The sequence below is a fragment of the Antennarius striatus genome, chromosome 10 (assembly GCF_040054535.1).
Source record: "Antennarius striatus isolate MH-2024 chromosome 10, ASM4005453v1, whole genome shotgun sequence".
NCBI lineage: Eukaryota > Metazoa > Chordata > Actinopteri > Lophiiformes > Antennariidae > Antennarius > Antennarius striatus.
This window is the reverse complement of record NC_090785.1, coordinates 5,660,125-5,682,424: the sequence shown is the minus strand read 5'-3', so window position 1 is coordinate 5,682,424 and position 22,300 is coordinate 5,660,125. Positions and strand designations below refer to the sequence as shown.

Genomic DNA, 22,300 nt, shown 5'->3' with positions numbered 1-22,300 from the left:
TTCAATGTCATGCAAATTTCCTCCGGCTCTGACTGACTTGTGGCAACAACGCAAAGAAAATCAATCGCAATGCTTCTGATTGATTCTCAACACTGACACACTCCCGTTAGCAACATCTGAGCAGTGCTTAAACTGAAGTGTGTAAAAGCAACTTGAAAAGGGACCATTGTGTTTTTCCTTGGTTTCTTCTGATTATATTTGGTATTAAACACTGCTTTATGAACCAAATGCAACAAAGTATACGGTAATTAATGAGCTTAAAGCCACAGTCAGGAGATAGTTAATCTTTGGGCAGACGACCCCGACTCTTTCTCCCTGGTACTGATATTTATGCAAAGCCAAACTTAGTTTTCTGATTTTGTGTCAAATTCACTGCCCAGACACAACAGGAGTATTTATCTTAACAAACTCACTGTGGAAAACCATATACATGTATTTTGTAAATTGTCAAGATGTTCCTTTCATTGTGCATTACAAAACTGTTACAGTTTGAACATGCAGGGAGGCACTTGTCAGCAATTTCTTTTGAGTGTTCTTGTATAAAATCTCTGGTTTTGAGAGACATTTCAAGAGTTGCTCTTTCACATATACAACACATAGAAGAATTTCTGTCAGATGTCTTATTGCCTTCAGGGAAATTTGTGGACAGTATGCGAGAGGAGGAGAGACTCCTTTGTAATAACTGCATCGTAATCACTGTTAGAGGTATTTGGACTGATCCAATACCGTGGTCAGCAAGCAGAAAAGAGTATGAAGCAGCAACACGGTGTATAACTGTACATCCACTCATTTTTTGGGAGTTCTCTAAAATTACATGGACTTAGTATTTGGGAGTTGGCAGGTAAAGACAATTTAATGTCCAGGCAAACTGACTGGTGCATCTGTATTGATACATAAAGCTCATATGGGGAATATTTAGGATTTTGGGTAGCATTGCAGGGGCTTTGGAGCCTGTCGTCATATTCCCAACCCTTTCAGCTGCACAACCCTTCCCTTGATGAAAGCTTTTAGAGAATTTCACTCTTTGTTCCAAATGCTGATTCAATCAACTAAAATCACATAAGGTGCACTTCAATGAATCTATGCAGGAGGGTCTCTCAGCCGTTTCAACTAGGTATCCAAAGCTTTCCTCTTTGGAATTACAAAGTGATGGAGGCAGACCTGGGTTGAAAGAACTGTAGTTAGTTACCACCAACAGAAGGCTGATGCTGTGAAATATGCCAAATAAAAACACATCAGACATTCTCATGATGTGCTCATTGAGCCATGTTGGTGACAGCAGTAGTTCTTGCCTCATACTATTGTTGCAATTTTGGCCACTTCCTTGTTATATTGTTATTTAAGAATGCATCAAATGAAGGTGAAAGTGGAACTGGGTAGGAAGCCAGTGCTGTTTACAATGTAAAATTGAAAATAGGAGTTTAAAGCTCAGCAACAAAGATTTATCATGTTTAATTTGAGTGCAGAATTACTGTGTTAACATGGTCAGAAAATTTTGACAATTGGCTGACGATAAAAAGAGAACAGTAGTCTGAAATTCACATCTGTTTCACTCTCTAGGTTGATAGGTGAAAGGAAGTTTAGTACAGAGCCCGAAAAACATTTTGAGATGAGTGGTGCTAATGCGATGTGTGTGTGTGTGTGTGTGTGTGTGTGTGTGTGTGTGTGTGTGTGTGTGTGTGTGTGTGTGTGTGTGTGTGTGTGTGTGTGTGTGTGTGTGTGTGTGTGCGCGTCACAAGAAGTCAATGAGACAGACGGAGCGAGACAGACATAAGGCAAAGGTGAGTGCCAATATTCCCCTGTCGCTGTGAATGACATGTTGGTTTGGATGAGAGGTGAACAATATGAATTAATTTCTTCTTAAAACAATCTCTGTTTGTCTGCATTGTATTGCTAATTACTCAAACTGCTTTAGAATAGCAAATTTAATCTTTTCACACACACATTCACACAGTGACAGTGACAGGGTCTTCAGTAGAGGTAACCATTCACACATTCACATCACTCACACGCCAGCAGAACAGCCACTGGGAGCAATTTGGGTTTCAGTATCTTGCCCAAGAATACTTCCACATATAGACTGCAGGACTGGGGATGTTACCACTGACCATCTGATAGCAGACAACCACTCTACCACCGAGACACCGGAGCCCCAATCAGAATCATATACCGTATAGTATTATATCTGATTCCCCCACTGATCAAAGGTGGACATTTCTGGGACAAATCAATTCTGGTTTATTCTAGATGGCTTTCTTCCCGCTCAGTGAAGGTCCTGTGAAATAAGAAAAATAGGAAAGAAATATTTTAGGCTTGAAACTATTATTTTCATAACCAACTCACTTGTTTATTTTGAGTTTAATTGATAAGCACATCAAATGTAATGAAATAGTAAAAGAATCTCTACAGATAGTTCACTTTGGAAATCAGCAAAATAAAAGTCGACATAGCTTTCAAAAGAAAATGGCAACATCAGTACATTCAATTGGAACCTGAGAGCAGTTTGTCCTGGTCTGTAAAATGTCTGCACTAGTAATTGTATAAGTGAATATCCTCTCTATGTCAGAATGAGAGTTGTGTCTCGGCTGTTCTAAAATGTCAAAAAGCTGTTATCAGTAATAACCAGTAAGAGGTTGACGAACAAACCTCTGGCAAGCATGTGTGTGTGTGTGTGTGTGTGTGTGTGTGTGTGTGTGTGTGTGTGTGTGTGTGTGTGTGTGTGTGTGTGTGTGTGTGTTAAGCATGTCCAGCATGCTGCTCTCAGCAAAGACAACAGTTTTAGTATTTAGAATATGATTCAGATGACAGAGAACAGAAAAAAGCTCTTATCATACCTTACAGCTGGCCCCAATTTGTCAGTTTGGAGAGAGGATGACTGAAATTTTAAAATATATCATGCACTGACAAAAAGTATTCATTCTGAAACCTAAAATAATGTAAAAACTGCAGCATTAAGAACGCCTCTGCATTCAGTCTTTCAACTAGAACAATTGTACCACGGTTTGCAGTGTTATTCTTCTGAAGACAGTAAAAAATGTGACTTTTCCTTTTTTTCCATGCTTGGTATTAAACCATGACATTTTACTGTCTACTTAGAATCACATGGCAAACTAGCATGCATCATTTAGTCCATACTTATGTCTGTACAGTCAATGTACAAATACAATCCATATGGGCTCCATTTTATGTGTTCTAACTGGAATGCAGATCATGTGGTTCCATTTCCAAATATAATGACTAACAAAACTATTGTCTGTTCAGTCAAAGACAGTATTGAAATGCAAACTTTGTCTGCTCAGGGTGTAAATTATGTTGCACTTGCATTTTCTAAGATAATTATGGGGATATTCTTAGATCCTAATCAATGTAGAAGTTATGCAATAATTTAATAGGCAGAAAAATACAATAACTACAGAGTATTAAAATAAGCAAGGCCTTAATTTAAGCTTGTATAAAAAGCTGGCACAGAATTTAGTTGGGGCGGAAAGTGTTTCACATGCAGGCCACATCTCCAGTAGTCAGTAATTCTTAGGCAATGGCAATTAGAGATACCACACCTGTTACCTGCTGAATAGCTTTAATATATACAGTATATTAGTGCTGTCAGGCAATTAAAAAAATTAATCTAATTAATTACAGGATTTGTAATTAATTAATCTAATTAATTGCATTTAAATCTCATACCTGCTAAAGGCTCCCAAATAAAGAATTTTAATTCTAGGACATTACTAAATTGTAGTGCATGATTAATCAGTAGAATTCACTAAGAAGAAAAGACTTTTCTCGCTCCAATGGATTTCCTGGCGGAAGTGGGACTTGAACCACTGATGTCTGGGTGATCCATCTTCAAGAGGATTGCTGTGGCGCAGGTACGAAACGACGTATCACTGCAGCCTACGGGTCCCTCAATGGGCCAAATTTAAAATGCTTGCGCATAGCCTTGCCACTCACGATTGATTGCGTTAATTTTTATAGCACGTTAATTTGCATCGTAATTAATTAATCTACTTAACGTGTTCAAGTGACAGCCCATCCATCCATCCATCTTCCACCACTTATCCGGAATCGGGTCGCGGGGGCAGCAGCTTCAACAGGGAGCCCCAAACTTCCCTTTCCCGGGCCACATCCACCAACTCTGACTGGGGGATCCCAAGGCGTTCCCAGGCCAGTGTTGAGATATAATCCCTCCACCTGGTCCTGGGTCTGCCCCGAGGTCTCCTCCCAGCTGGACGTGCCAGAAACACCTCCCTAGGGAGGCGTCCCAGAGGCATCCGCACCAGATGCCCAAACCACCTCAACTGACTCCTTTCCACGCGAAGGAGCAGCGGCTCTACTCTGAGCCCCTCGCGAACAGCAGTGTTTCTCACCTTATCTCTAAGGGAGACACCAGCTATCCGCCTGAGAAAGCCCATTTCAGCCGCTTGTATCCGCGATCTCGTTCTTTCGGTCATGACCCATCGCTCATGACCATAGGTGAGGGTAGGAACGAAGATTGAACGGTAGATGGAGAGCTTTGCCTCTCGGCTTAGCTCCCTCTTTGTGACAACAGCGCGGTAAAGCGACTGCAATACCGCTCCTGCTGCCCCAATTCTCCGTCCAATCTCACGCTCCATTGTTCCCTCACTCGTGAACAGGACCCCAAGATACTTAAACTCCTTCACTTGTGGAAGGACCTCATTCCCCACTTGGAGAAGGCATTCCACCGGTTTCCTGCTGAGGACCATGGCCTCAGATTTGGAGGTGCTAATCCTCATCCCCGCCGCTTCACACCCGGCTGCAAACCGGACCAGTGAGCGCTGCAGGTCACAGGCTGATGACGCAAACAGGACCACATCATCTGCAAAAAGCAGTGATGCAATCCTCAGGCCACCAAACTGTAAAGCCTCCTCACCACGACTACGCCTCGATATCCTGTCCATGAAAATCACAAACGGAATTGGTGATAAAGCGCAGCCCTGGCGAAGGCCAACAGCTACTCGGAACAAGTCCGACTTACTGCCGAGAACCCGAACGCAGCTCTCACTTTGGGCGTACAGGGATTGGATGGCCCTGAGAAGAGGCCCCCTCACTCCATACTCCCGCAGTATTTCCCACAGTATATCCCTGGGGACACGATCATATGCCTTCTCCAAGTCCACAAAACACATGTAGACTGGATGGGCATACTCCCAAGCCCCCTCTAGGATCCCTGTGAGAGTAAAAAGCTGGTCCGTTGTTCCACGACCAGGACGGAACCCACATTGTTCCTCCTCAATCTGAGGCTCGACAATCGGCCGGACCCTCCTTCCAGCACCTTGGAGTAAACTTTCCCAGGGAGGCTGAGGAGTGTGATGCCCCTGTAATTGGCACACACCCTCTGGTCCCCCTTTTTAAAAAGAGGAACCACCACCCCAGTCTGCCACTCTTTCGGCACTGTCCCAGATTTCCACGCAATGTTAAAGAGGCGTGTCATCCACGACAGCCCCTCAACACCCAGAGCCTTCAGCATTTCCGGGCGAATCTCATCAATACCCGGGGCTTTGCCACCGTGCAGTTGTTTAACTACCTCGGTGACTTCGCCCCGAGAGATTGACTCTGATCCCCCATCATCCTCCAGCTCTGCCTCTGCAACAGAGGACGGGTCAGTTGGGGTAGTTGGATTCAGGAGTTCCTCAAAGTGTTCCTTCCACCGACCGACAACCTCCTCAGTCGAGGTCAACAGTGTCCCATCTTTGCTGTATACAGCTTGGATGGTTCCCCGTTTCCCCCTCCTGAGGTGTCGGACAGTCCTCCAGAACAACTTTGGTGCCGTCCGATAGTCCTTCTCCATGGCCTCTCCGAACTCCTCCCACACCCTCTGTTTTGCCTCCATCACAGCCGAGGCTGCAGTCCTTTTGGCCTGTCGGTACCCTGCAACTGCTTCAGGAGTCCCCAGGGACAACATGCCCCTGAAGGCCTCCTTCTTTAGTCGGACGGCTTCCCTGACCACCGGGGTCCACCACGGTGTTCGAGGGTTACCGCCCCTTGAGGCACCCAAGACCTTGAGACCACAGCTCTCAGCTGCAGCTTCAGCAATGGAAGCTTTGAACATCGACCATTCAGGTTCAATGCCCCCAGCCTCCACAGGGATGCACGAGAAGCTCCTTCGGAGGTGTGAATTGAAGGCCTCACGGACAGAGTCCTCCTCCAGACGTTCCCAGTTCACCCGCACTACTCGTTTGGGCTTACCAGGTCTATCCAAAGGTTTCCTCCGCCAACGGACCCAACTCACCACCAGGTGGTGATCAGTTGACAAGTGACAGCCCTAATTATATATAAATTATATATAAATTATATATAAATTATATATAAATTATATATAAATTATATATATATATATATATATATATATATATATATATATATATATATATATATATATATATATATATATATATATATATAGTATTAACATACCAAGCAAGCAGGACTGAAGCTTTTAGGACAATTAGAATAGTGGACATCCAGGAGGCAAATTACTTGAAGCAACATTTTAAGCATTTGTACTACCTTCACATGACGGAAGTTTCATTACATTACATTAAACCTATTTAAATCTTTTGCAGACCATTAAGACATCAAGTCATACTGTGATAGAAAGACCACAGTTTCTGCCAGTATTGGCTAGTTAAGTTTTCCAATTGAAAGTTCCCATTTTAAGAATGCCCACATACAGTATCAAGCAGCAAAGATTTCACAGCAGAATGAAACTCAACTGAAAATTAAAAGGCTTAAGATTGCTTACCTACTAGTCATCATACAGTAAATCTCATCAAACAGTGCATACAGTGTTATGAAAGTTGTTTGATTATAATAATAATAAATATTAGACATCTTTTAAACTGATCTTTGGTTCTCATAACCACTGCTGAGGTCAACAGTATATTAACATTTTTTATACAATGGCAACAGAGAGAAATTTTGTGATTTGGACAACAAAACTTCTGAAATTGACCTTAGTCAATTGACCTTAGCCAAATGTGAAAGTGAGATATTGTGGGAAGATAACAGTCAGCATTATTGATCCATATGAGGTGTAGAATTGTGGCTGGCAGACATGGGTATAGGTCCAGAAATCAAGTATCAATCTAAGGGGTGCTTACATGACAAAGTAAGCAAGCTTGTGATCCGAGTACATTCAGTCACCAGGATTCACAGCATCTTGGTGAGGAAAGTGAAAGTCATCCCTTTCTGGTCCCCCTGACACTATCCTTGCACAAGGCCAGCTGCTTCAGAAGAGCAGCCAAGTAGATCAGATTGTGATCATAAAGAGGAGTATGAACTGTGTCATAAGTGCATGTTTTGAGAACTGGAAATCAATATGCACTGACCGATGAAAAAACATCAAAAGAGTGTCAAATAAAATTTTTACAAGGATGAATTAATTATCAGAAGAAGTAAAATACAATGGAATAATTTCAGCGCAGCAGCTTTCTTCTCCAGTCTGCAGGATTTGGTGGCACCTACTAATGCAATTGTATCCTGCTACCACTTGGATGCTCCTCATCTCACCTAGGCTAAACAAAAGAAAAAAAATTTTGCAAGGCTTTCCACAGAGACATTAGTGGGTTTTTCCCCCTAATCTCGGCTGCTGTAGAAACATGGTAGTTAACTTTTCAACATTTTATGACCTGCTGAAAAACCCTTTAAAGTTTTTTTAAAAAATCCTTTAAGGCAGTATTTCACTGACTCATTCAAATCTTAACAGTATTAAGCATGTCATAGAAATCGTACCTGTGTGGTCACAGTCACAGGCCATTTTCCCTTGGTCATCAGGCTACCTCATCCGGAGAAGCATCTTTGAGCCTATCAAACATACATATGAAAAATAAAGCCTGCAATGCAATAGAAAGAGAAGCACTCACACATTCACTATTATGTTCATTGTGATGTGGCACATTTCAGGTTGGCTGCCTAAGTGCAAAGGGTCCAATGTAAATAATTTATGGATGTTTGCCATGCAACAGGAAGTTCTATGTCAAGAACCCACACAGAACCCATACACAGGGAGAACATTCAAACATCGCACAAAAAGGACTCAAACCCAGAACCTCCTTGCTGTGAGGTGACAGTGCCATCCTATGCACCCCCCCCCCCCACTGCTTTATGCTTGTAGCTGGAAACTGTCTTCACATTATTTGCTTAAACTGATTGCTCAGCATAGTCTTAGCATATTTAATTTCTAATATTTAACAAAGACATGTGATGATTTAACAATTATTTCTGCAAATGGACTGAGCACATCTTCTGCAGCTCTGACTCCTCATCCAGGGGTGAGGACGTTTTTTCAACAGCTGCTTCACAAGTGTAACAATGCAGCCAGTTAGCATTGTAAGATGACGTCCAAATTCTTACTCCTGCCTGCTATGATGTGACTGGTTGAAACAGCTGTAAGTGGAAGGAACAACTGGCCTATTTAAACGCTGACTAGATTGGAAATGTTGGCAGCACAGATTGGTAGAGGTCAGGAACAAGGCTAATGAAGATTAGGGAAAAATTCACTTAGTGATTCTGCAGATGGTATTACAGGACGTGGTCAATACACTGAAGACTGACACTATCTGAGACATTCAACCGCCCCCTTGCCAAATTATTGGCTACACCCGTGCCCACCCACATCCTCCTCAATATCCGACTCACACAAGCAAAGAAACCATTAAAAGTAATGAGAATCGATAGTGGTTTTAAAAGTATTGGCAGGCAAGCCCAGGAACTGCTCTCCGTGCCGTCTTTATTAGTCTGGAAAAAGAGTGCTACTCTCTAGCCTGCCAGCTCTAAATAGGAGTGCATTGATCAGAAGGTCAGACCAGGCTGAATCCCACCCCCTTTAATTGTCTGTGTCATTCCTCAGTCTCATTCCAGCAGCTGTCAGTTGTCTCTCAGGTGAAATAAAGCCACCAACACACATGATAGTTCACACTGAGGTGGATGAAGCTCCGATGGGATACAGCTGAGATGACACTTAAGAATCGCAATTTAAATTGAATCCTATTTATCTTTATCGTTTTGAGCAAGAACAGAGATTTCTCTTAAATGATCACACAAACATATTAATTTACTCATTGTTGTATCTGCCCTGTGATTTTCTCATATATGTCTGACAAAAATGTCCCTCCTCGGCATAATGCCAATTTTGTAGTCTCTAATGCCTTAAAGATAATATAACAAAAAGTGCCCTGCCATTCTATGAATCTCATTTGCACATTAAAAAACTTGTAAGGATCTAGACCTTCATACAGCATGCTGAGGTTGTTGGACAGGACATGTTAAGTGCTACGACTTTACAGAGAGTATGAAAAACTTTACATTGACAGGGTCCCTCCATTTCCTCTCTAACAACAGTTATTTTGTCTGTGCATTTGCATGAACTAGCTAAAGCACTTCAATACTAAAACAAATATTGTTGCTTTGATAGGAAAAGTATATGGTTGACATTTATCTCAGATCCCCTATGACTATTTAAAAGTTTCATTCATTTACTACCCTGAAAAGCCATTTCAATTTCACTGGGCAAACATCACAGGAAAGGCAAAACCTTATGAAATACCTGCAGAACCTAAATGATAGCAATTGCTCTGTTGGTGCAGTGTATTCATCTCTGATTGCAGAAATCGCTCTCAGGAAGGAAAACCGGTCAAATCCTTTCACACATTAATCCAAATCCCTGGCAGCTTCAGACACAGAGGTCTGTCAGAATCATGTGCTAGCTTTTGAGGTGAAGTCATTTCAAACGTATTGGTACCAAATCAGCCTATATCTTTCATCAAAAAAACACAGCAATGGGGCAACATGCCAAACAGGGTAAGATTATCGTCAGTTGTTCAGTCATATAAAATTTGTGATTTTTTTGCAATCAATAACATAGATAAATACAGAATGTGGAATATGTCTGCTAGAGACTTTTTAAGAATGTATCATGTGTAAATATATAGGGTTGTTTTGAATGCTGTTCCTTCCATAATACTACAAAAATCCTATTCAGATACACATGATAAAAATACAACAAACCAATGGCAACAAACCAAATCCCACATAGCCTGCGGCACAACAAAATGGAAATGGAAGTTGTAGTTCCCACTAGGGTTAAATATGTGAATGTCATTCATGAATGGACCACCTTTTGTCATTCACAGGTCATCGTTAAAACTGAGGATTTAGTTCAATCACCAAAACTCTGAACCATATTCAGTACTGCCTGCTTAAATGGGTGGATTTAATCTTTATGAAAAACAAGGCATTTGAGAAAGCAATTGCCCTGTCCAATAGGCTTTAAGCACTGAGGTCACCCTCAAATGATCGAGTAATTAGTGTGAGACCAATTGTAAAATGGAGCCCACACAGTTGTTAAGCTCACGAATGTGAAACATCTGGAAAGTGAATGTATTTGGATATGATGAATAAAGGACCTTTTCCTCCACCCAAGTAGAATCCAAGCACATCCACTTCTTTTCAGACACCAGAATTCCTAAGGTATGTAATTATTTCACAAGATCACGTCCAATCACATCTGATGAACAGATTTACCTGAAAGCTGAAAACCAGATAGCATAAACGGACCACAGGGAGTAATAAAGGATTTAGCAAAAGCAAGGAGGATGTGCCAATTCGACATCAAGTCAGTCGTAATGAGAAAAACAAGCAGGTTCCTTTCAGCAGGTCATGTTTGACAGGAAAGTCAATGTAAATTTTTATTTAATTTTCTCTTAAATAGGAAGGCCTGCATATCCTCTGTGGCACTTTCTAATCTTTGAGCATGAGTGAGTCCATTGCTCTATTTATAATCCTCCTGGGAAGCATGGTGTATGCTCCAATACTGTCATTTAAGCTGGTTTATTTTTGTACTGAAAGGATCGCAATGTTAAAACTATGAAAATAACGAAAGTTATTTTTAACAGACATTTGACTGAAGTGGAGCAGGAGGTAAAATAAGATTTCTGAGAGGGAAAAGATTATAATTAAGTTACTATGCCAACTAAATGTCTTCAACTGTACTTTCCAACTGTGTTGGTTTCTACGTCTGCCATGGATGTAATATTGTAAATTCAGAAAAAGAAATACTGACACTGAATTTGGTCAATGTCATGGAGCAGGAAATCATTCTGACTTTTCCAGGCTGGAATCATCTGTAATTGCCATTGAAACAAAACAACAACAAAAAAAAACCTTTAATCAGTTCATCAGTGTAATGACACTTTGCCAGTATTCAATATCTTCAATCATGCTTTGTTGGCAGACACTTGTATCTGAACCAGATAGTTATTCACAAGAGCCACAAATCAACACTCTTAATTGAAGAGGCTCATAATCCTGACACATTTAAACAAGTTTTTAACATTGTCAAAAAAAGGCAGTTTTGGCTTACAACTTTAGACCTATGCGAACCCTACAAAATGTTAAGGTGTTATTCTGTTGTAGATAGAGATGAAGATGTCTTATGGAATAAAATGATTAGACTGTCCCAGAAATAGACATGGGACTGGTAATGCTGGATTAACAATTATCTTGCCAAGGAAAAGGTTTGTCTTTGCTGTCAACTCTTGTTGGTGGTGTGGAAATGAGCTGAAAAAACATTCTAAAAACCATCTCTTTCGCTTGCATTCAATCCTACAACTTTCACTTCATGCCCATAATATTAGTACCGATATTGCGGGCATGATTCTTGTCATTTTGTCATCATGCTTGAAGTTATATAGCTATAACTAGGGCTGGACCGAATATAAATATTTAAGGAGAAATATTTTTTTTTCCATCTTATGGCTATTACTATAATTCAATATGACGATTGCGTTCTCTTTTCATGGGGCTAGAAAATCTGCATTGTGGTAAAATAGTGGACAGCCCTAATTATCATTACTGTATAATTATAATTGTAATGAGTGTTTAAAATATATAAATGAATAAAATGTGTGGAAATAAAACATATTTCAAAAAATCTGTAAAAGTCACATCTAAAACTGCTCCCTGAAAGGTAATGAATTCATTTTCTGTACATAACAGCTGGTGGTTACCTGATTAAAAGGATGGAGTTGTAGACAAATACAGTAAGTTGATGCTCTTTTGTTTGGATCTTGTTATTGTAAACAGAGAAATGCAGGCACATCCCCATAGTACCTTTCAAAACCTAAAGCTTTTAAAAGTACTACATATAACTAGACAGATCATGCAGGTAGAGAAGAAGAGATAAAAAAGAAACAACTGGACTTGCTTAAGGTTGGTTGAAGACCTTTTACCTTTCATTCAAGTTCTGCCCTTGAGAAGAGTGAAGGTTTGTGGCTTTTGTGACAGAAATATTTGATTTACCTCAACCTGAAACTGAGAACCTACACAGACATGTTGGAACAAATTTTGGGATGAATTCTGAGTCAAATGCCCTCTGACTCCTACTAATAAGGAATATGAGAGAATTTCCAGAAAATTGACAGACGACAGTGCCAATATCGGTTTCTCTTCCGATATCAGAAATCATGTTCTACCCATGAAGTCAGGCTCCATTTGAAAGATCAAATGTTCATATGCTAAAAATGAGCACATGGCACAAGCTGGAGAGCACATTCCTCCATCAAGCAAATTTACCAGTCATTGCAAGTTTAAAATCTGCTACCCTGCGTCTTACTGGCCTGGCATGATGATGGAATGTGCACAACGGATGTGCTAATCTGTTTTCACAACACATTACAAATTGCATTGACATTGTTGGTTCAGAGTAAAATCATGATAGTTTAAAAAATAAAAAAATTAAAAAAAGGTACAAAATTTGGAGTATTCTCTTTACTCTTCTTTATTTGACAATGAGATTTCAGCAAACACAGTTTTAAACTGCTATAGTTTTGTGAGAAAGAAATCCCAATCACTGACTCGTATATTTTTTCAATAGCATGTATTTTAGTCATTTGGTTACAGCAAATGCATGGGTGCTGTATGAAGACCCCAAAAATACAATACACACAAGATTATTGAGTTGCTCTGACGGCCTCCCTGTCTCTGCCTGCCTCTTCCTATCCAGGTCCAGATTTCTCTGGAGGGTCAATAGAGCGTCTAGTAATGAGAAATGTCACCATTCCTCACCCGGGGTGGGACAAAAACAATTTGGTTTAGAGCATGGGAAATGGTCTTGACATTGTGCCGTCTACCAAGTCAGGTTCAGCAAAATGACCTCAGGCAGGAAAGTCTAGTCAGACAGAATTAGCGATTAAAACCAACATACTGATATAGCAGTGCTACACAAGACACAGATTGAGAAAAAAATCCTGCTAACCTTTGGAAAGAAAAGGTCAGTGATGGTCTTAATAGATTACAGTGGACATGTTAACATTCATACTTATTATGGAAATTAGCTGGAGCCATCTAAAAAAACTATTCAAAATAAAACTGACAAAAAAAGACTTTTAAGTGCTTGTTTTTTGTCAAACCAACAACATATGTGGCATTACTTTGGGGAATGTCACCCACCTTTATGTAGTTATACATATAAATTTGGGGTATTTACAACATAGCTGGCTACTGAGTAGTTTAATAGCTTTATGCATCATAAACTGCACCACAGATTTCAATTATTAGTATATCCTGGTATTTTCCTCAGTATCTGTTAAGAGCAGAGCAATATTCTGCTGGATTAGAATTTTGGCATCACATAGGCGCAAAACTTGAATATTCAATTGAATTTTTTTTTAATAACAGCAGCTTTGAGCTGTGCCACATCTTCAAAATTGTCCGTCTAGTCTGTGATTTATGTGTGCTATAAAAACAGAAATTCAATGTTGCATAGGTAGCATTGCTTGCATCTAGGGTTGTGGCCATAACTTTATTACTGCAATACTGTATGCACGTGAAGCCTACCACGGAGCTCATTTCCATCATCAGCATACTTATTTGTGGGTGTTTCAGTTTTGTTGGTGAAAGTTTTGGCAGTGAATGTGGGGTGTTATATGAAATAGAAGCACAATATTCAATGGTTAGTCATTTATGTCTTCTAATATACATTCAAGGCTTTATGGAGAAACAAATGTAAGATGCACACCATCTAACATTTTGAAACTTCCCTAATTTGACAAAGGCAATAGCATAAGCAAACTGACATAGCATATTGTATGAGTGATACACAGTATGTATACAAAGGAATTCACCATCTTTCAAACTTTTGGAACAACCCACATTGTTACCTCCAACGCTGACCACAACCAACTGCATCTACTACTTGTCCTATAAATCATACCATGGAAGAGTTGGAGAAGCCCTTTACTATTTCCTGCATTGTTCAATTCAGACCTTAATTAACTAACACTCTATTGTTCAACAAAAACACAATGCGATATAGACAATGGTGATCTACAGTAAGTCAGCAGTGACCTATCCTGAATGAGCCTGTGATACATGGAAAAAGGATCTATGTTGAAAAATGTCCGATCCAAGACAGCCTCTTGGAATTAATCATCCTTCTACAGTCTTAAAACAAAATTAAACCTTGCATTCCTGGAGGAGATGTTGTCACTGTCCAAACAGTGAGGCAGGGACTGAAGATGTTGTGATGAAGACTATTGATTGGACCCCCCACCCCCATCCCAAAAATAAATAAATAAATAATGGAGAACAGAAAAACAAATTGTCCCAAGAGAACTGTAAGAACTAACAAGCTACCTGCAGGTGGAAGAACCTAATTCGTACTCTGATCTGCATGCCTAGTGGCAGAACAATCATGTACAATTCCCTCTTCTGTTAAAGGTTGCCAGAAAATATACAAGTGCTATGAACTTTTCCTCTGACACTGAATTTAGTACAGCAAGAAAAGCTTTTGCTCCATTGAGATTTCCCCATAAACCAGACAAAGTAAAAGAGAGATTCATTCATTCATTCATTCATTTTCTTGAAGCAACTACCAGTAATGTCCCGTGTCCTGCAACTTATAGGAATCTGTGTCACGGGTACAAGCTTGAGCCTATCACAGCTGATATCTAGCGAGGGGCGGGGTACACCTTGGACAAGTCACCAGTTCATCGGAGGGCATGAGACATAAAAATCAAAAAATAAACCAACACTAACAGACTCTGCAGTAACAACAACAAAAAAAACTTAGATGGATCTAAACTGTATACCTACTTTATACTCCTAGACAAGCTTTCAGACACTATAATATCACAAATACTGTAGATAATCAAAAACAGAACATTTCACATATGGGCTTTAAAAGCAGACAGTCTGCCCAACACTCACATCAAGCAAGTACAAATATTGACCATACGGTGGAAAAGTGGGGCTGCTATTATGATAATGTGTTTTCATATATTGAATTAGGATTGCAGAAGGAATTGTATGTGTGTTTGTGTCAACAGAAATAGAGGAAGGATTATTATAAAAACCATTGATAACTCTTCTGATTGGCCTTGATGAAAATAATTAAATGTGTCATGTCCATGGTAATATAAAGGAGGCAGATACTGGTGAAGAGGCACATCCATGCAAATACTTTTAATGCATTTTTTTGCATAACTGTCAAACTCATTGAAAGTTTATAAGATGTTCTTCAAATCAGACCAGATATAACACGATTTTTGAACACACTAAAGCACTGTACAAGACAAGATAATGCTATGAACAGGCTTAGTTAACTACACCATCATAAACCTACCCTAACCTTGAATGCTGGACAAGTTTTGTATTTAACTGGAAGGCTATTGGATTTTTATTTAATTCTGATCCAAGCGGAAAGGGTCACCTTATCGAACATAAACATTTAATTGAGCTGACAGATCTGAAAGGCAGCAGAGAAAAATGTGTTCCAAAATGATTCCAAAATCCTTTTTTTTAACTGAAAAATGTCTAAACAGTAATTCAGAATGCAACATTTGCATTCACCCCCTCACACACAAAAAAATAAATAATGAAAAACAACTCATTTAAATGTTAAGACAAAAACCAGCTCACAAAATATTAAAATTTAATTCTGTTAAGGGCTCAGATGAGTGTCTACTTGCTAAGTTGTGCTATGTTGAATCAATCACCATATGAATATTCTTATGTGTTATTATTTATTTATTCTCTTGCTACAAAGGACATGTATGTCAGACAGAAACCACCATGTTTAAATGTAATGTAGCGATGTAATAAGTAGAATAAGTTTCAAAGCTCGACTGATCAGACTCTCCTGATATTAATTTTGACCCATTATTGAGTTTGCATGAATTAATTCACTGAATTAAATTAATAACAGGCGCTGCTGTATAACAGTGAGTCAGGACAGGTATTTGAAGTAGGAAAATGAACAACAAAGATGACGCAGGGGATGGGAAAGCGATGAGGGTCCATCAGCTAAACATCGAAGAATGTCCCTTGCTACGTCATTGATCCACCAAGTATATTGCCTGGGATTAGGTATAGGCTCGCTTTGCTTCAACAAGGCTGAACCCAAACGCTTTTCCACCATCATCATAATAAACTACCCAGGGAAACGGAAAGTGTAAGAAATAACGAAAATACATGGCTTCACATATGGTAATGACAAATAAACGTTAATTCATCAGAACAACCCAGAACTAAATTAGTGTCAATTCATTTATGTCTCTGTATTTGTATATTCTTTTCATTTAGTGAGTTACTTATTATTTATTATTATCTCTATCTGGTGGGTTATTTATTTGTTACTCTTTCTATTTGGTGTTGGCATTAATTTCTGTGTGTCTTTTCTTTCTGTGTACTCACTGTGCTGTGTGTAATGTGACGGAGAAATTAATTTTCCTGATGGAACCTCCTGAAGGGATGAATAAAGTCCTACTCTACTCTCTCTCTCTCTATATACTGTAATAAAATTATCTTTAAAGTGATGTGTCTTTAATTCAGTGTCACTCAAACCTTGTCCTGGAGCTACTTCTCTTTTAGTCACTTTGCAAGCAAGTCACACATGTTAGGAGTTGCTATTTTACATTTTATCATCTTAATTTATTATAAAGTAATGCATAATTAAAATAATCATCAGTTGCTGCCATTAAAGTGTCATCTGTAAATTACAGCAAATAATTTTTCCAAGTTGATCAGACAAAGCAATAAAGCACAATCCTTATATCTGTTGCCCAAACATGACTTCATGACATTATGAGGTGTAAAAATAGACCTCGGACTGTTACACATGGTATTGGTGTTCATAAGTCTCTGTCATGTGTGTCTGTAAAGTAAAGCTAAAATATATCAACAAAGCAATGAATCAGGTAACACTGACATGGGTGCAGCTCTTATTTGTTCAAAGCAAGGTCAGAGAGCCCTATACATACTTGATCAATCAGACAGATAAATGAAGTGCAACCCGCTGACATGACGAATATTGACACCCCTATTAAGTCTTGGTTCAGCAGTCTTCAACACCGCTCGAATAAATCAAATCCAAGACCAGGGATGCAGGTAAACTTCTGAACCTAATCCTTCACATCACAAACAGAATACAAGAAGAGTTTTAATATAATGGAGTGGGATGCCTGGAAATAATTCAGTCCAAAATGTCACAAAGTTAAACATTATTATTATAGCTCATGGCTGCAGTTAATTTCATCGATGTGAGAAATGTTCTTCATAATAATTAGGTGATAAACAGATACCCTTCTCAGCGTTTCCTCTAGGTTTGCTGGTTTGGGGGGAAGGGCAAATGGATGGACTTAAATTCTAGTTTGAGTGCCTCAAGATGTATAGTCTAATTAATTGTTCATCTTTATCAGTCTCGTAGACCCGGGAGTACTTCCTCTCCGACAACCAAGAATGGTCAACTCCGTCTGTGTTGGTGTGTTCAGCCATGTCAGTGCTGAAGGCAGGGCTGGTGTCCCTCCTCCCAGTAGGCGAGGAATTACGGTATTACCATCATCACCACTGGTTTCAGTAGTTGGTGACACGTTTGCGAAACCCAAATTGTTTGGCCTAGTTTGTACCATGGGGTTGGCATTTGTCTATCTTTGGTTTTGGGAAAGATTCTATTGCATGAAACATACCGATTTCATCCTAACCTCAGTTTATAGCCACTCAACTTGTCTCTGAATTACCAGGTGTTTCCGAATGAAGCATGGATTTCAGGGCATGTGCAGATGTTACTGACTAAATATACACATGCTGTCATTTCCACTTTATTGAGCCAGTTGAATTCATACCATAAGACTTCAAACCTCATTCCTGTACAGATTTTGGTATTATTTCTGACAACAGGGACAAATGTCATGCTCCCTTTTTAATCAATAGCAGGATTAACCTCCCCTACCCGAACCTTTCCTTGCAAAATGTAATGTCAAGATTTAGGATTATACCTGTCAAAAGATGGTTTAGCTCATTATTAGATACCCAAACCTCTATGATACTAAATATATCACTGGCATTAGGTTGCAACTAATGACTAAGTAATCCATCAAATCTCTCCAAAAAAATGAACCCCATCGTAAGGGTTTCTGAAACATGAGTTTATTTGCTGAGGTGTCTCCTGTGATCATCGTTTATGTTTTTGAAGCAACCTATCAACACACTGCACAAAGTACACACACACGCACACGCACACGCACACGCACACACACAGTATCTCAGCTTTTAACAGCAAAATATAATAATATGACCATAAAATAATTTCTACAAACAATTCCCACAAGAATTAACCAATGAATTGAAAACAACTTTGAAAATCACTTGACTTGACTGAACTCATCTTTATTCATATGAAAACAAAATTGCTTATTCAAAACGATTCAAGCTCAGAGAGACAAAACAAAAGAAACAAGAAGGCAAGGTAAAACTGAATAAACACTGAAAATCAAATGTTATAAAGAGTATCATTTACCCCTTACCCATTGTAATGAAATGTAAAACTAAGCTGGCTTTGATGCTTGTTTTTTTTTTTTTGGTATAATTTTTAACGTGATTTCTTGGTAATTTAGACTATTGGATGAAAAAAATGAGGTATTTAAAGTCATGTAATGGACATGCATAGCAATTCTAACTAATTTTAATTTTAGTGAGCTGAACACTATAAATATTTGATATTGAACTAAAAAACAGTTACAGTAAGGTGAAAATGACCTTACTGGGTAACATGTAACATGCTACTACTATGATGACAGCAGGCCAGTCCACCAAAACAGATCAAAGTCGAAGATAGCTTTATTGTCAAATGTACCACATATACACGACATACAGCACAGATGAAATTGCATTCCTCTCAGACCCACGGTAAACAATCAGTACAACAAAGGCAGTACAACACAGGCAGTACAACACGGGCAGTACAACACAGGCAGTACAACACAGGTAGTACAACACGGGCAGTACAACTCAGGCAGTACTACTAAGGCAGTACTACTAAGGCAGTACTACTAAGGCAGTACAACAGGAAGGATGTCATGTTGATGAATGCTCATCATTCCACATGCATTGATGCCATTGTAATTAAGCAGGGAAGCAATGGCATTGAGCATTACAGAAACTGCCTGGAATGTGTGATGTGGTGTGAGAACAACCATGCCCATAGTGAATACCACGTTTGTGGGTGAGAATAACGTAATAGGGGTTGAACAAGTGTCCACACCAAAACTGCATGAAAACTTTAACATTGGGCCTAAAGCCTTCCTTCTTACGGCTCGTCAAATGTTGTGTTTTAAAAAGTTCAGCTGCAATACAATGTATACATCTATAATGTATGTACTATGTGAGGATTGAATTGTGAAAGTGGCTTTTAAAAACATTTATCTAAACAAATGATCAATGAATACATGTATAATAATACATGGAAGACAGTCACGTTATAAATTCGGTACGACAGCCATAAAGAACCATATTAATGAACGATGTGTACTTGTATGACACGAACTTGGCGAACACAACAATCAGTATTTAGGTAAGTCAGCTATCTGAGAAAATTTGCTTCAGCACATCGGTTGACATAATCAAAGTGATTGATATGTGATAAATTTGTGTGTATTAATAGGACGTTAACGTTATATTCCCATTTACTGCGTTGTGAATAACTTGTTTTTGCGACACTAAAGGAAGCTAACGCTAACACTTGTCTGAGGTTAGCCCCTGTGACGTGAAAGAGGGAAACTGAAAGGGAAAGGTACCTGGCTGTAACGTATGTCCACTTCAATACAAGCGGTGCTACGGAAAGGTTTCATTTAAATCCTTGCTGAACTTGGAAGCTTTTATTTGTTATTTTCGTTGAGTAGGTAACCAGGAAAGCCTTAGCAACAAGAGCTGTCAAACGATGGCGGAACCATGTACGGCAAGCGCGAGGTAAGCACGTGTCTTGTGTTGATGCTTCTAGCGCCCCCGATGGCGAAGAAATGACGACGGTTTCGTTTCGCTGTTACTATCGCAACAATTGCGTCAGAGGTTTGAAGAAAATGAAAGTGCATAGGACAATAAAAAACGTCATTATTATAATCATGTATCATAGTAATCATTTGTCGAAAAGTGTGTTTCTGTTGTCTGTTTTTTGTTAGTTTGTTGTTTTCATTCCCCCTATCAATGTAATCACAACATCTTACATCCACTGAACTATAATATATCGTCTGTCGTCTCAGATGTGACCCTGAGCATGCTCACAATAACATTTTCCCCCAGCAACAGCAATTTTTGTTAGAATTATAGATGATCAAAAACAAGAAGTTGACCTAGTGTTTTTACAGTCTCTTTACACAATATTATGATTATAATAAACAATAACCATCTTAAAAGTGAACCAACATTTCCATCAGTTCTGTAACCTTGCACTGTCAATTCTTAGGATGATTTTTTTAACGGCAGGCAGGGTCCCTAGACTCCTAAGTTCTTTGTCCAAATTGTTCCTAAGTTTAACACCAGTAAAAGAAATAGAAATTGTTTTTAACCCAAGAGAACCCACAGTGACACCAGTGTAACATGTACGTTGAATGTTCATGTTCTATGTGGTCCACTTGGTTTTTGTTATAACCCACATAATTTTCCTTTGAGGATAAATGCTGTGTTTCCTCTCAATTGGTAGTTGGATTCACTATTCTGGAAATGCACTAATATATTTTGTGGTAAACAGTTTTTGGCCACATTATACTTGATTCACTTGGGCAGTTTCAAAAAGAACAAGCTTGACCCTTTTTATGATCTTAAGCTAAAGTTTTCAACATATGGTATTTTCCATCCACAGAGAAGGAATTAGCACTTAACTGCTCCAAATTTTAGGTGAAAATAAAAAGTTGGATACTAAACAGTGTGGGCTTTGGGACTTATTAATCCATTTTCCACATTCTTCGTTTCATTCCTGTAGTAGCTTTGGTTTTGGAATTTCATGGCTTAGTTTGACTGCATCTAAATCTTTAACAACCACATAATCTACAGCTGATTGTTTTCATTCTCTCACCGCTTAAAGAAAAATGGTAGGGTTAACCAATAAATGTTTTCATTTACAGTAATCATCCAAAAGGAGAAAAATAATAGACACCAAAAGCTTCTCATATCCCTTTTACTCTCGTCAGTAAAATATTTCTTGTCGTTTGTAATTTCGCTGCTCTGGCTGCTGTACGCCATGTCATCTTCTTTCTGCAGCATGTTGTATCTTCTTTCTGCAGCATATTGTTACCGTTCTGGTAGCTAAGCTTGTTCAGAGATGCTGGGGCATGAACAAAGCCAGTCATATCTAGTGAATTCTCATTACAAGAGGATTATCATATGTGCCAGCCTGCATTTCACTCCCACATCATTAAGTGTTTTGGACCATTTACAGCCAATGATGCTATTGCTAATACTTTTTTTTCGGTTTTTGTACTCATCTTTCCCCCAACTAATGACAATATTAGGCATGCTTGACGGTTCCTCATGCATTCTTCACCCTTAGTTTGTTTGTACTGGGTAGGTTTACCTGGTAATCTCTATTTACCATGCAGTTAATGCTTTGTTTCACTTACGTGATACTCTGTGTAATATATACTCCAGCTATAGTTTAAAAGGAAACTAGAATACTATAAGTACTCTGAAAAACCTCTTAATGATTAATGAGCTGTTAATATTCCAGATTGAACAGTAATCCCAGGTAACGTGTCTCTTCCAGGTGAAAGACAATCATGACATGGTTCACAGCAGGATGCTCCAGTCCGATGATTAGTGCACTGCCTGGAGAGTAATCATTTTTAAATATAAAATAAGTTAAATATTCAATTGCAAAACAAATGTGGGTCAATTTGATTATCATTTTCGAAAGATTTCTTCATTTGACGTTTGTCCACCTGGGGGTTACAGTTTCTGGGCTATTTTGTTTATTAGGTTATTTCACACTTTCTTACTTGACAGTTTTCCCTTCTGT

General features: G+C 39.0%; 1 protein-coding gene across 2 annotated transcripts in view; it reads right to left on the bottom strand.

The window, feature by feature from the left end:
* Positions 1 to 20,249, bottom strand: part of enox2 (ecto-NOX disulfide-thiol exchanger 2) — a 151,773-nt gene extending 131,524 nt beyond the window's left edge. For both annotated transcript variants that reach the window (XM_068325394.1, XM_068325395.1), the window contains exons 1-2: positions 20,088 to 20,249; positions 7,753 to 7,824 (exon numbers count right to left, since the gene is read on the bottom strand). Coding sequence is in view for 1 of the 2 variants with exons in the window: in XM_068325395.1 (XP_068181496.1) it covers positions 7,753 to 7,777 (25 nt within the window). In the remaining variant the exon portion in view is untranslated. The remainder of the gene's footprint in view (positions 1 to 7,752; positions 7,825 to 20,087) is intronic.
* Between the last annotated feature and the right edge of the window lie 2,051 nt (positions 20,250 to 22,300).